The 14490-nt window shown below is 53.8% G+C and overlaps 3 protein-coding genes across 3 annotated transcripts; 2 read left to right on the forward strand and 1 right to left on the reverse strand.

Moving 5' to 3' along the window:
• Window positions 1-904: 904 nt before the first annotated feature.
• J4E83_005780 (uncharacterized protein) lies at window positions 905-2306 on the reverse strand (the record flags this gene model as incomplete). The annotated part of the gene is made up of 4 exons (XM_049332697.1): window positions 905-1253; window positions 1303-1936; window positions 1984-2226; window positions 2276-2306. The coding sequence occupies 4 exons, from the start codon at window positions 2304-2306 to the stop codon at window positions 905-907; spliced, it is 1257 nt and encodes a 418-aa protein (XP_049188505.1).
• A 740-nt stretch (window positions 2307-3046) lies between these two features.
• On the forward strand, window positions 3047-6415 carry J4E83_005781 (uncharacterized protein; the record flags this gene model as incomplete). Its single annotated transcript, XM_049332698.1, has 4 exons — window positions 3047-4123; window positions 4173-4614; window positions 4668-6058; window positions 6104-6415. 4 exons carry the CDS (start codon window positions 3047-3049, stop codon window positions 6413-6415), a joined length of 3222 nt encoding a protein of 1073 aa, XP_049188506.1.
• Window positions 6416-11198: 4783 nt separating this feature from the next.
• Window positions 11199-11451, forward strand: J4E83_005782 (uncharacterized protein; the record flags this gene model as incomplete). The annotated part of the gene is made up of 2 exons (XM_049332699.1): window positions 11199-11207; window positions 11251-11451. The coding sequence occupies 2 exons, from the start codon at window positions 11199-11201 to the stop codon at window positions 11449-11451; spliced, it is 210 nt and encodes a 69-aa protein (XP_049188507.1).
• Window positions 11452-14490: the final 3039 nt, after the last annotated feature.

The following is a 14490-nucleotide window of genomic DNA, read 5'->3' on the forward strand; positions in this document are numbered from 1 at the left end:
TATGTTGGTTTGGTAAACGGCCGGTTTAGCACACCATCGCTCTAATGTGTAGTCCTGAAAACAAACTCTCTGTATAGAACTCCACATCCCATCCCCTTTGATAGCCTTCGTCTCGTAAAGTTGCAGTTAACCCCTACCTAATAATATCTACCATTCGCCTTGTACCAACCAAGTACTAAAACCCCCACACCGCCGCCTGCTTTTGCCTTCCCCCTTCTTCCTTTACCGCCTCACTACGTTTCAATCCTCTCCGGTGAAATGCGCGCCCCATACTACGGGGCTTCCCTGCGTGTGCACTGTTCATTCGATGACGGCCCAAACTTCCGATCGCGACTCGATGCACTAGCACGACTGACGTCATGTTCCTGCATCGGAATAAACGTGACGCTTACTTCTTCTGCTTGCCCTTGGGACTCTCGGTATGTGCTTTTTCTCCTTTTTCCGGCTCGGCTCCTGGGCCTGAGCTAGAGGGTTAGTCGGGCGGTTGCAGGTTCCGTGGTGCTGCTAGCACGGTTGTGATGGGCCAGGCTTTATCGCAACGTCGCGGTGTTTTTGGCTGGGTGCGCTGCGCTGCTGTGGGTGGCTCCGGGGGGAAAGAGCTCAGGCTCGTTCCGGATAGGTGCCGTGGAGATCTTCGTAGATCTACGTCTTAGAACTGGGAATGTTATGGTGTTGATGTTTCGCTTGGGATGGAAACGTTACTGTTGGTGTTTAAGATTGGACGCGCGCTTGTGAAGTTGGTGTCGTGACATACGGCGCTCAAATTCGATAGTTTGAAGTTTGGTGTGGTGCTGAGGCGTGACAACTGAACACAAATAACGGCATGAGTAAGCGTGCGCGTGAAGGTGAGACCTGATCCTATGCATAATATTCGTACTGTAGATTTACATGCTATACAAACGCTCTATGAGGTGACTTTAAGATCTCTGCCTTCTCTCGTCCGATGGCTCTCGTGGTTGGCCACTTCGTCCAGTTTGGTGGCCATTTCATTGGCATCCTCTAAGCCCGTGTCTATCGGTCCCGCTGCTTCGTCGACTTGCTCCAGGGGGACATTCGTACCCATCCGTCCTACAGATCTGCGTTCGGGTCTCACGCTTTCTGCACTCTTGGCATCCACATCTGTGCTGGTTAATGTCAAGCCTTGTGCTGGGCGGTAGGTGATGCGGCCTTCAGCGGCGGCCGCAAGCCGTTGCTTTTGGCCGGTTTCTCCGGCACGACCTAGGACGCCAGCGATGACTTGTATGCAGCGTAGACTGTGATGTGTTAGCCTGAAACAGTAGCCGCTGGTGGGAGATGTTTTACCTGTCGTCGTTGGCAGGGATGGGGTACGTGACCCAGGTGGGGTCCGCGTTGGTGTCAATGACGCCGATGGTGGGAATGTTGTTCAGCGCACACTCGTGCAGCAGGACGTAGTTCTCGAGGGGATTCATGCAGACGACCAGGTCGGGCCGGAGGACAGATCGGTCGAAGAGCTGCTCTTCGAAGCCGGAGACCTCCTCGTCGAACTCATTCACGACCTTGGTCTTGCACCTGCCGAGAATTTGCTGGCCGTTGGTGATGCTTCCTGGGATCCAGCGCTCGAACAGGTGGTATCCTTTGGCTAGCTCCGCAGCGCGTGCTACTGCCCTATCCTGCCCGTCGCGCGTGCCCACGAACAAGATCATGCCTCCCCGCCGCGCAACTTCCTGCACGACCTTGGCGGACCGCCGCAAGTGGGCTGCAGTGACTTCGAGCGAGATGATGTGGACGCCTTGCCGTATGCCGTGGATGTAGCGTGCGTTTGCGGGGTTCCATAGGGAAGTGACATGGCCTTGGTGGGCCTCGGAGGCGAGGAGCAGTTCGAGGGTCACGTCGGCGGGCGATGGGGGGTGGTTCAGGAGGGAGTGCGGTTGGTAGTGCGGCTCGATCTGAGTTCCTAGATGTCCCATCTGCTTGGCTACGGATCGTCAGCAGGGTGGAGTCAGGATGGGGCGGCGGTCGTACACTGCTGCTTGTACATGTAGTACTGCTCAGCGACATCGTCGGAGGCGGACTCGGAGGTGCCATGGGTCTCGGGGTCGACGGAGGGGATGGGCTGCTGGAGGTGGGTGTTGAGCTGGGCCTCTATCGACTGGATCTGCTTGAGACTGTTGTCGGTAGCGGCCTCGATCGACTCGGTCTCGGTGGAGAGAAATCGCTGCAGCGGGCGGAGCGGCTGGCGGGAGTGTCGTGCGAGCGCCCGGGGGGCTATCGATGGTGTTAGTATGTGCAGTCATGTCCAATTGACGTCTCCTACCACTGCGCGCTGCGATGCTCCTCAGTATCATTTTGCCGTCGCGTGCAGTCGGCGCTGTCGCTCCAAAAACTCTCGAGCCGGGGCATGCCAAGCACCCGCCAAGCTAGCCCAATTGGGCCACCCTGCAGGCCAGCCCATCCTCCAGTGTCAGACCGATAACGAGCCTCAGGCGATTGCCGTCATTGTCAGATCATGTGTGCCAGTCAGGACCGCAGCGAGGGGGGCTGCGTGCATCGGTCCCACCGGTAGGGCAGAGCATGGCAAAGTGCAAAATACCATAGCTGGTCCCTGCTTGCAGAGTCGCTCGCCTCTTGCTTATCCCATGCCGCTCCGCCTGTGCTCAGAGAGTGCTTGTGCCCGGGCTGCCCCCGATAATTGCTCGCGTGAAGCCACTGACATGCTTCCGTCATCTTCTGCAGCTATCCCGCACGCGGCCTTTTGGCTTGGCACCTAGCGCATTCCACTGACGCTACACATGCTCGCTCTTCGCATCCCAACTTCACCCGCCCAATCTGCCCCAGACGACTCCCCGTCCTGCTGCACTGCACCCAGGCCGAGGAGCCCCCCCCCATCTGTCGCCGCCCCCGGATGTCGCTTGTCAGACGCTGCACGCCCCGCCGCCGCGACTCCAACATCACCAGCGAGACAAGCGATAGCGCACCACCGCCGTGCCCTCGGGCGCCGCCCACACCCGTGGATGCCTACAACCCCGTGCCGGACGACACTGCCTGCTCCTGCCGCTCTTGAGCCCGTAGCGCCCTAGCCGCCACCATGAATGGCTACCCATATCCCACCCGGCCCTTCAACCCGGCCGCCAATGGGAACATGATGATGAATATGAATGGGGACGGCATGAACGGCTTCAACATGGTCGAGGGCCAGTCGCTGGACTCCATCGTCGCGCAGAACGACAAGGACAACCGCCGCCGGAGTATGCCCGTATACGCTAGAGGGCCCCAACAACAGCAGCAGCAACAACAACAAATGAACCTGGGCAGCCCCGACACGCGCAGGCTGAGCATGATGAATTTCGGTGATCCCAATGGCGGAGACATGGACGATTTCCAATTCGACATGTCAACCGCTGCCATGGACAACATGATGCGCAACAACACCGCTTTTCCGCGCACCACGGCCGACATCCAGAGTGACCAAATGCCGGCTGCCGACCTCAACATCAACACACAGTTCCAAGGCCAGGCTTCTCCCTTTCCGACCATGGGCGGTCCTGGCTCTGCCTACGCCTCGCCCATGCACCAGAAGAACTCCCTCGACCTGGACATGGGATCGTATCAGAACGGCATGAACATGCCCTTGGACATGGACGATTCGATGGCCATGACACCCATGGACATGAACATGTTCCCAGGCAGCCAATTTAACACACCCATGCTGGACTCGCCCATCCAGCAGGACTTTGTAGGACCAGTGCCCGCTGCTCCCCAAGGAGACAATACTCCGTCAGGCCAGACCCAAGACCAGTTCAAACGTCCGTCCCTAAACAATACACCAGAAGTCAAGTCCGGCAGATCCAGCTTCCTCAGTCGGTCGACCAGCCAGGACCAGTCCAGCATGCGGTCCCACTCCCGGCCCCAAAGTGAACACCATTCTTCCAACAGTGTTCCAACGCGCATGACCCTGGCCTCACTGCAGAACCAACAACCCGTCGCACAGGACCCTGCTCAAGATCTGTCTAAAGAGGTCATGAAGAAGCAACTCGCAGACTTCAAGATTCCGTGGCAGGCGCCCACCGGCGGGTTCCCGTCAACCAAAGCGAACAACCCACACATGAAGACGCAGTTCAAAAATGCGTACTCGTCGACCGGATTTGACATGCTCGGAGTGCTGGTACGTATCGACACAGTGTACTGAGATTGACATACTGATATGCCAATAGATGCGCGTAGCTACTCGACCTGAACCCCAGATCGACATCGGCTCCGTTGATCTTTCGTGCGCTTTCGTCGTTTGCGATGCCGAGCTGGACGACATTCCCATTGTTTACTGCTCTGAGAACTTCGAACGACTGACCGGCTACACGAGACATATGATCCTCGGGCGGAATTGCCGTTTCTTACAAGCACCTGACGGCAAGGTAGAATCGGGTATCAAACGCAACTACGTTGACGATGATTCGGTATACTATCTCAAGAACATGATCGAGAGTCGTGCCGAGGCGCAGATCAGCTTGATCAATTACCGAAGAGGCGGCCAGCCGTTCATGAACCTGCTCACTATGATCCCTATCGCTTGGGAGCCTGGCGGCAAGATGAAATTCTTCGTTGGTTTCCAGGTCGATCTAGTCGAGCAGCCTGGAGCCATGACGAACAAGAACTCAGGTGGGCTTCCGCATCTAACACAACACCTCGTGTGTGAGCTGATCATGTTATAGACGGTTCGTACCGAGTCAACTACCAACGCGGAATGTCGATGCCCAGTTACGTTTTCAGCGACCACCACAAGCCACAAGCAGCCGAGCAAGGTCAGACCATTTCCAAGGATGAGGTGTCCAACGTGCTCGCTGCATACAGCGGTAGCGGTGACTCGGAGATGACCAGACGTATCTGGGACAAGGTCCTGCTTGAGAACAGCGACGACGTCGTCCATGTCTTGTCGCTGAAGGGACTCTTCTTATACCTGTCACCGGCCAGCAACAGGATACTAGAGTACGACCCAAGTGAGCTTGTTGGGACTGCCCTGTCTTCTGTCTGCCATCCTAGCGACATCGTCCCGGTTACACGAGAGTTAAAGGAAACCACAAACGGCGCATCGGTCAATGTCGTGTTTAGGATACGGCGAAAGAAGAGCGGCTACATGTGGTTCGAAGGTCACGGTTCCCTTCACACGGAGCAAGGCAAGGGCCGGAAATGCATCATCCTTGTGGGTCGCGAGCGCCCAGTCTATACTCTCAGCAAGGCTATCGTACGCGAATCCGGAGGCGTTGGTGACAACGAACTTTGGACCAAAATGTCTACGTCAGGCATGTTCTTGTACGTCTCGTCCAACGTACGTCAGTTACTCGACAAGCAACCCGAGGAGCTTGTGGGCACAAGCATACAATCTCTTATGCGCCAAGAGTCTAAGATCCAGTTCGGCCGTATCCTTGAGCTTGCCAGAGGTGGCAGGAAAGGTGAAGTCAAGCACGAAATGATCAACAAGCGTGGCCAGGTCCTCCAGGCTTTCACAACCATCTACCCCGGAGATGCAATCGAGGGCCAGAAACCCACCTTTGTCGTTGGTCAAACGCGACTTCTCAAGTATTCGCGAAATAGCAATGCTGGCCGCCCATCGATGTACACGAACACCAAGCATGAACGCGACTCTCATAACTCTGTACACACGCAGATGTCAGGAGCAGCATCGCCCGCCGCAGGATCTCTGACCGGCCACACCGGGTCAAATACGCCAAACACATCAAACACAAATCCTCTTTTCATCACTACCGAGGAATCGCCTGCGACGTTTGCTGGCCACAACGGTCTACAGCTTGGACACCAGGATCAAAGTCTTGCTTCAGACGATAACGTGTTCGACGAACTGAAGACGACACGAAGCACAAGCTGGCAATACGAGCTCCGACAAATGGAAAAGCGAAACCGATACCTGGCCGAAGAGGTTCAGAGCTTATTGGCAGCCAAAAAGAAGAGGAAGCGCAGAAAGGGCGCAGGTCAGATGCAGAAGGACTGTGCGAATTGCCATACAAGAACAACACCCGAGTGGCGGCGAGGTCCATCGGGCAACCGCGACTTGTGCAACTCGTGCGGACTACGGTGGGCTAAACAGGTAAGTTAATCTTCTCACATCTAGTCCACATAATCAAACTAACAGGGACACTCACAGCAAGGACGAGTGTCACCTAGAACGTCGTCTGCGGCCAGTGACAAGAGCAAAAAGAGTGCTTCGCCACGCCACTTTCCTACAAGCCACTCAAGTCATCAGACTATTCTTCCTCATGCGAAGACGGAGAGCGGACAACAGTCTACTATCCCTTCGCCAATGGCCACTTCCACCAAACGTTCGCCGCAACAAGGTAGCATCAGCGAGTCGCATGCTGCAAAGGCGCCACGTATAGAAGTTGCTGCTTCACAGGGCTTCATTCCCCCACCGTCGATCGATGAAGTGACGGAGCCGGAATCATAAGCACGACGGATCTGAACGTCGTCTTCTTACTTCTTCTTCGCGGTTTCTCTCTCCTGTTTCGTGTCATTCTCCGCTTTGGTCAAACGATACCCCATTACTTATATTCACTTTAACGAACTTCACATTCGCTTGCTCGAAGCGAGCTTCTCATGGGGGAGTTTTTAGACTCACATCCTTTTTCTTTCTATATCCGTTTGATGTTTTACGACTTGGGTCAACAACGTGGGGAAGGTTTGGCGTGTGGTCGAGCTATTCGACTGCGGGTTTCACAAATTGGAGGCTGAGAGATGAGGCGCAATATGCATGTACATGTCTTGGGCACACTTTATCAGGTGTCTTCTTATTCTGTTGTATATATCAACGACGTTTGGCAACGGTACGGGATGGCTTATCAGGATCGCGTGGGGCGCACGCGTACGGACGGTATCACTCATCAATCAATCAATCATATATGTCGCATCAGATCAGATCATGTCAAAATGAATAGTGGAACGCGATTGCATGACCTGGCTGAAGCGTCATGGCGAACCCCAACGTTGCCCTTGACCCATTAATTCTTTCGCATCTCTCCCCCACCCGCACATCTCGTCGATTCGCTTGTTTGCTCGCTCGCCTACGATTCGAGTCGAAGCGAAGTGACGCGACGCGACCATCCATCCCCGCCGCAATTGTGGCGTCGAGTGGCCTCACTTGTCATACGTCAAGTCAGATCATAACATCAACCGCTAACTAGGATAACAAGGCCCTTTTGCCCATATCTGGTGCGTAATCCTAGCATGTTTGCACGGCTGTTTGTTTGTACGAGGCGCACCGCAACTGCGCGGCTTCCAAGGTTGGCAGCGAACACGAAGTACGATAAGACAACGGGCATCCCAAGTCCAACCTACGACGCTGATGTCGGCCTTGTCCTCGCTTGGAGTCTGACAACCTGCGACAGGCGCGTGGGACATTGACAAGGTCGGGGAGGGTGTGTTGGATGTAGCCCTAGAATGCGCGTGATGTGGCGCTAGAACGCTGCATGTGTTCCACGGAAGCAGGAAGAGGAACACAACCGAACAGGGGGTTTGGCAGGAAGGAAGCTGGGCAGCATGCAGGTTCCCGGACAGTTAGCCCCGGCATCACTGGGTTTAGTTCCAAGTCTCTTGGACACATGGCAGATTACGTTCCATGGATAGCATCTAGATTTGGGGGGCCTAGGGAAAACGCCATGCCGAGTAACTCGTTGGGTATTCTCTGAGCCTAACCTAGATCTTGTGAGGAGTCGTTGGGTTGGGTATTGCGAGAACGGTAGTTGGAGGTGGGAAAAACTTCGTGTGCCTCGGCATCGAGACCCGTGGCCATGAGCTCCAATGACGAAAGCTCAAAGTTCAACATGGCAAATAAACTTTGGTCCATCGCACGTTGTTACCCACATGGCTTGGGCTCTGGCAGACTGCCTCCCTCGTTCCCCCCTCCCCAAGCCCGCTCCAGCCTCCCAATCAAACAAGTGGGGCCGTCTTCCGGGCTTGATCCTTTGGATCCTTCGATCCCCTGCGGCCTGAGCGTTCTGGCAGCGCCTTATCTGGGCTCTGATGTCTGTGGGTTTTCCTTGGTGCGTGCCATGACATGTCGAAGCGGCGCGCGCGATGCAAGGGTACAAGGGTCTGTGGCCCTCTTTCGCACCGAAACTTTGCGCGCGCAGCAGAGCCGATGGGGGACATGGTCCCCGGATACTTGCACGCAAAAGAGGTAACGGGCTGGGCTTTTGGAAGCGATCTTCGTCCTTCATTTCTTTTTTTCACTTAGTCCTAGGCTGGGTTGAGCTTCATGCCTGATTCATTTCTAACGCTGTGCGGCTTTGGATAGTACTAGGGACCGTTCCGTTCTGCTGGGGGCACTGTTCGCTTCATTAATTTGTTGGTTGGCTTTCCGGTATTACACATACGAGAGGAACGCCTGCGTTGCGCTGCCTCTGCCTTTTTGTTCTTTTGCATTTCCTGGTTCTTCGTTTGTCTGGACCGCTGCGACGATAACGCGAACTTGCGAAGCCTACGCGCGATATCTTTTCTTGTTTCTATTGTCGTGGGTTTACTTTTGGTCGGACCTCAGCCAAAGTCGTGACCTATTCCGACGACACATTCCGAACGCGAATTGCAGGACCATACATATCTGCGCGGGAACTTGGAAGGATTGCGTTTGCGTGGAACCACGGGACACGAGAAAAGGGAGTGCTTGGTTCGGAAGGACGGTTTGCGACAAGCGCACCCACGAGAGTTGACGACTCGAAACGGATCCGGTTACGACACGAATACCGCCTGAACGGGAGCGCATACACGTCACAAGAATTACAATCGCAGACACAGAATCAAGCGCAAGAGAAGGACACAATGGACGAGAACAACAGAATCACGATTACAGTGTGCGGTGATGGTGGATGCGGAAAGAGTTCGATTACGCTGCGGCTCGTGAGAAGCCAATGGACATCTGAGTACGACCCAACAATAGGTACATCCCCCTGCGCGCGAATTCGTCGCAACTTGTAGCCTCACACGACTAACACCCCTCCAGAAGACTCATACTCCGTAACCCGAACCGTCGATGGCGTCCCCTACTACCTCATGCTCACGGACACGGCCGGCCAAGAAGAATACCGCGGTCTTTGGGCCGCCTCGAACCTGCAATCCGACGCTTTCCTCCTCGTCTACGATATAACATCTGCCAACTCGCTCGACGCGCTCGACTACTTCATGGAGATGATAGAAATGGAGACCGAGAACCGGTTAGACAATGGCAAGATACCGCCCATCAAGTGCGTGGTAGGCAACAAGTGCGATTTACAGGGCCAAAGACAGGTAGAAGCGAAGACGGGTCTCGAGTGGGCGAGGCGGAGAAAGTGCGGATTTATGGAGACGAGTGCGAGGGAGATGGTCAACATTGAGGAGACTTTTGCGCGTAAGTCCTGCAGCGCAGATGACGGCAGAGACATGGCTAACAAGACGGACAGTGCTCGTACGTCGTGTAGTAGAAGCGCGGAGACTCACTGCCGGAGACGGCCCTGCGAACCGAACTGCCGCTCTTCCCCTTCAATCGCATCCGAACCGCGACCCGAACTCTTCGGCGGCGTATCTGGATAATGAGAAGGATGATGAGGACGAGCCCAAAAAGAGTTGGTGGAGGAGGCTGAAGTGCTGGTAGTTGCATTCCTATGTTGCTACGCATTGCACATAAGTCTCAGGCGTTTACCAATAGCCTGGGGACTTGTCGTTCGTTCACGGGCTCGCTGAGATGTGGTATGGGACATGAAGCACGACCTGCTTGTTTTATACACACTTTGCTTTCCCGTTTATTTCCTTGACTTGTATATATGCGTCGATGTTACGGGCGCAAAGCATTTGTATACGCATGGCATGGATATGTCGATTAGCGGGAATGGGGAAACCACGGGATAAACCGGGCGGCTGTCTGATTCTTGTTCATTTTCTACAGCGTCTCACATCTTGCGTATGTATATTTCCTTGCATCACTGTCGATTTCATACTGTAAAGAATTCACATCAAGTTTTGAATGAGAACACATACTAGCTGGCGCACGTTGCACATGGACTGGACGCTTTCCGTGGTACGCTTCGCGGATTATATCAGAAGGCTCAATAATATGTATCAGTCAGCAGTAATCGCGATCTGTACCTATAGGATGTAGTGCGAACGATGACCGCTTCGAGGCTAACCACCCCGTCGGCTATCCAAGGCATCGCTAGCGCGTCTGTGCACGAGCACGCCATTGGCCTGTAAAGCCCTTGGACAACTTTGAAAACCCTCGCAATAGCATCAAACTGTTAATACCAACAAAAAGCTACAGGGACATCCTGCACCTGTCGACACTTAGGCAAGGAGCGCAAACAGTGCGTTCAAGACCGGTGACGTCGTAACTACCCCTCTAAAGGGTCCGTGTTGACGGAGATAAGAGAGCAGCGAGCAAGAAGAGATATCGGCAACACAGAAAGAGCAGGAGCAACATGTCGAAACCTCATATTGAGGAAGAGCTTCCAGTTCAGGATGGTCTTTCTCGAACACTCAAAGACCTCTTCGCAGGTGCAGTGGGAGGAGTTGCGCAAGTCTTAATAGGACAGCCTTTTGGTAAAATCTCTACGAACTGCGTGTGAGACATATGCTGACTTCGCACTTCGACAGACATTGTCAAGGTGAGATTACAAACAACATCACAATACTCTGGTGCCCTGGACGCAGCGACCAAGATCTACCAAAACGAAGGAGCCCTCGCCTTCTACAAGGGCACACTGACACCACTCATCGGAATCGGAGCTTGTGTATCAATCCAATTCGGCGGCTTCCACTATGCGCGACGTGCCTTCGAAGCCAGTAACGAAGCCAAGACTGGAAAAGGTCAATTGTCATACTCGCAATACTATGCCGCCGGTGCATTCGCCGGTATCGCCAATACCGTTCTATCCAGCCCCATCGAGCACATCCGTATAAGACTGCAAACACAACCCCACGGTCCAAATCGTCTCTATGCCGGCCCGATCGACTGCGTGCGCAAACTCTCGGCACACCAAGGCGTACTTGGCGGTGTCTACCGTGGCACAGCTGTCACATTCATGCGCGAAGCACAAGCTTACGGCTGTTGGTTCACCGCCTTTGAGTACATGATGAACGCGGACGCTGCACGCAACGGAATTGACCGGAAGGAGATCTCTACTCTAAAGGTCGCGGCATATGGTGGACTTGCGGGTGAAGTGCTGTGGATCAGTTCATATCCCTTCGATGTACGTTCAAAATTCCCCATGTACGAAGTGCACGTGAGACATATACTGACCTCGTACACCCACCTTTTAGGTAATCAAGAGCAAGATGCAGAGTGATGCGTTTGGCAAGGATCAGAAGTACAAGAGTATGAGGGATTGCTTCGCGAAGACGTACAAGGGCGAGGGCTTGGGTGGCTTTTGGAGGGGTATTGGACCGACTTTGCTCAGGGCTATGCCAGTCTCGGCAGGCACATTTGCTACGGTCGAGGTCACGATGCGATTGATCAGCTAAGAAGCGCTCTTGGTTTCACGAACATCCCCAGATATTGCGGTGGTGGAGCCTGTACGATAAGCCCAGGTCCATAATTGATGGAAGACGCCGTTCAGATCTTTAGCCAATGTTTCAGGTGTGCATACGGAGAGTTTGCGATACGCACCATTGGGAGATCGGCCTATCTGTATGCGTGTGCGAAACTATCGACTTCGTAGTGTTCCCATAGTAGCTAGTACGCGTCGATAACAACACCGCCATTGCGTCTGAGCTTGGCTCGGCCTTAGTTCACAGATTATTGCGGTGCGGCCCTTGGGGAACAACAACGTCGTCGTATCGCTCAGCCAGCCTCTAAACGCCCTTCACATAGAGCTTACTCAGCCTCTGTCTGTAACGCGTTCCATCGTCATGCTGACTACATACAAGATAAATTACCCTGTAGTCTAGGCACGCAGCATCCTCTCGGATGCAATTTCGCTCCTTCTTGTGCATTACGTCGGGTACCGACGCACCCCTGTTCGAACGCAGCCGTGCCGCATCCCCCCAAGATTCATGCCACAGACTGCAAGCCACATGCTTTGAGCACAAATTCGAAGGAACCACTCATGAAATTGCACAACCAACTTGAGAAGGTACGGTCGGGGCCGACGGGCGTTGTTCCGCTATTGTGCCGCAATCCCGCTGCGAACATGTGGATTGGTCCGTAGAACTAACGGGCAGCACCAAACTCTACCTCTTCTCACCCCAAGTCCTGTAACATGCGATGGGAAGTTCCTTGTACGAGAGATAGAGTTTACAGCGAGTTCCAGGAACCTGGCTATGGCCTCGTGGAATTTGCCGAAGAGCTACCGGGTATGCAAGAACGACTCTTATGCGGCGCGGTTTGCATCCATCGCTCGTCACACGTCGCGTCACGTAAGGAGATTGCCGCTTTTAGCTAGGGAAGCAACGCATTCGTAGTCACGGCGAAAATCACCGTTATATCAGTGCATATGTTATGATATGATGTCGCTCAATGTCCTTTTCGATCGTTTCGCTCGAATCGCTGCTTCCTACTCTGCACCGCACCTTCGCTAGACCTTCCAACACCGTGGGCGCGAGAGACGCGCCTGCATCCCACGATACGCGGCGACGACGACCGCGTCGAACGAACGCGCAAAATGCTCTTCAGCACAACACTAAAGAAGTGGAAGTCCAGCCTCAACCCTACGAAACCATCTTCACAGCCAATCCGACCCCCAAAACAAACTCAATCGGACGAGAACCTAGTTTCGATGCAACTACCAAAACCGCGATATAATTCTTCGACCCATTCGAACTCCGAAGCTGCGCTTCATCGACCGACGAGTCAGATCGTGTGCCATTCGCCGTTGGACAAGAGGAATAGGGCCGGGAAGAAGAAGGGGAGGAAGAGTAAAGAGGACCAGGTTGCAAAAGAGGGTGATGTTAATGGATTGAGACATAAGACTTCTACACGGGTGTTGTTCTCGTCGACGCAGTTTGACAAGGTTGATGTCAAGAAGCCTGCTTGACGGGAGAATGGGGATATGTTTTACGATGCAGATAGAGGATACTGCGGAAGAGTTGCAGTCTGTGGGGAAGGAAGTAAATGAAGTTAACGCAAGCGAAGACAGCAAAGAAGGAAAGACAAACTGGATGAGGTACACATTATGATCTTGATCATCTTAACGTTGCCGTCTTGATCGATCATCTCATTTTAATCTCGATAATTTCTATTTGAAGTTCGTCAGGAAGCGAAAAGGTGTAAAGACTCGGTATTCGTCGACTGGATGAGGTACTAAGGCGCTGGCACCATTCCTCTTTCAAGCAGTCACCACTCACATCTGAGCTTCGGCCCCGCATACATCGAGCTGAAGCGGTTTCTATATCCCTTGTTTTCATACCCTCGATGAACGCTAGTGGAGGCGAGTTCTCAGATTTGGCTAATTCATTAAATTTAAAATCATTGGGATCTACAGTCGCCCTACTTGTACATATGTAGGAACACCATCCCTTTCAATTATCTGCAGATCTTACTCCGTCAATAGATCAGAGACCGATAACAACCCTTGGGTATTCATCCTCTGATTCTAGACTGAAGTCCGGTGTAGTAGGATGGCGCTTGTCTGCCTCCAGGGTGCAATCGTAACATCCGAGAGAAACCCGTCCATCGATACCCATGACTTGACCCGCAAGAAACACCGCCCATGCCTGGTCGCCCCCGGTGGGTAAATACGTATGATACTGGTTGGTACCATCCATGGGACGTTTGTGCCTCTTGGACATCCAGGTAGAAGCTTTGATGATCAAAGCTTTAGCTCGTGAAGGATGCCCAGGGCAGGGAGACTCCGCTTTGCTAAGGCTTTGAACCACCACTACCATGATGTCATAGATTCCGGAAACACCTATCGACTCTCCATGAACTCTCCCAACAAGCGCGATCTGTCTTTGCATTGGGGCATAGTCTGGTCTTGCTCTCTCGAAGTTGATGTAAAGTGGAACGTCCGGAGGCTGTTGGCGTGGCTCGCTTACGAAACTAGACTGACTGGGTACTATAGACTGGTCATTTCCCTCGCCTGTGCCTGTGGCATAACTTGCCCAATCGTCAGACTGTGTAGTCTCGACACTACCGTCTACGATATGCGCAGGCAAGTTTGCGAATACTAGGTTCTCGCATCTGAAGCCAATGGCACTTGGATCAACCTTCATGTTGAACATCAGGTTTGGTAAGACAGTGTAGCCATTCCCCTGATACCCGATAACATACCCATCCCATGCGTTGTCCGAAGGTCCAAAGTTCAATGGCAAGCTCGCATGACATATCGCAAGCAATCTCAGCACTGCACCAGATGGAAAACCCCGTTCCAGTTCTTTGAACAACCCGGAGAGAAGCTGTAGAGCAGTGTGGTCCGTATAGTTGCAAGGTCGATACAGATCTATGCGTGTCGCATGTGCCCACATATTATAGTTGGGGGGGGGGGGGGGGGGGGGGGGGGGGGGGGGGGGGGGGGGGGGGGGGGGGGGGGGGGGGGGGGGGGGGGGGGGGGGGGGGGGGGGGGG

This window comes from Alternaria metachromatica (assembly GCF_023757995.1).
Source record: "Alternaria metachromatica strain BMP 0045 chromosome Unknown scaffold_11, whole genome shotgun sequence".
NCBI lineage: Eukaryota > Fungi > Ascomycota > Dothideomycetes > Pleosporales > Pleosporaceae > Alternaria > Alternaria metachromatica.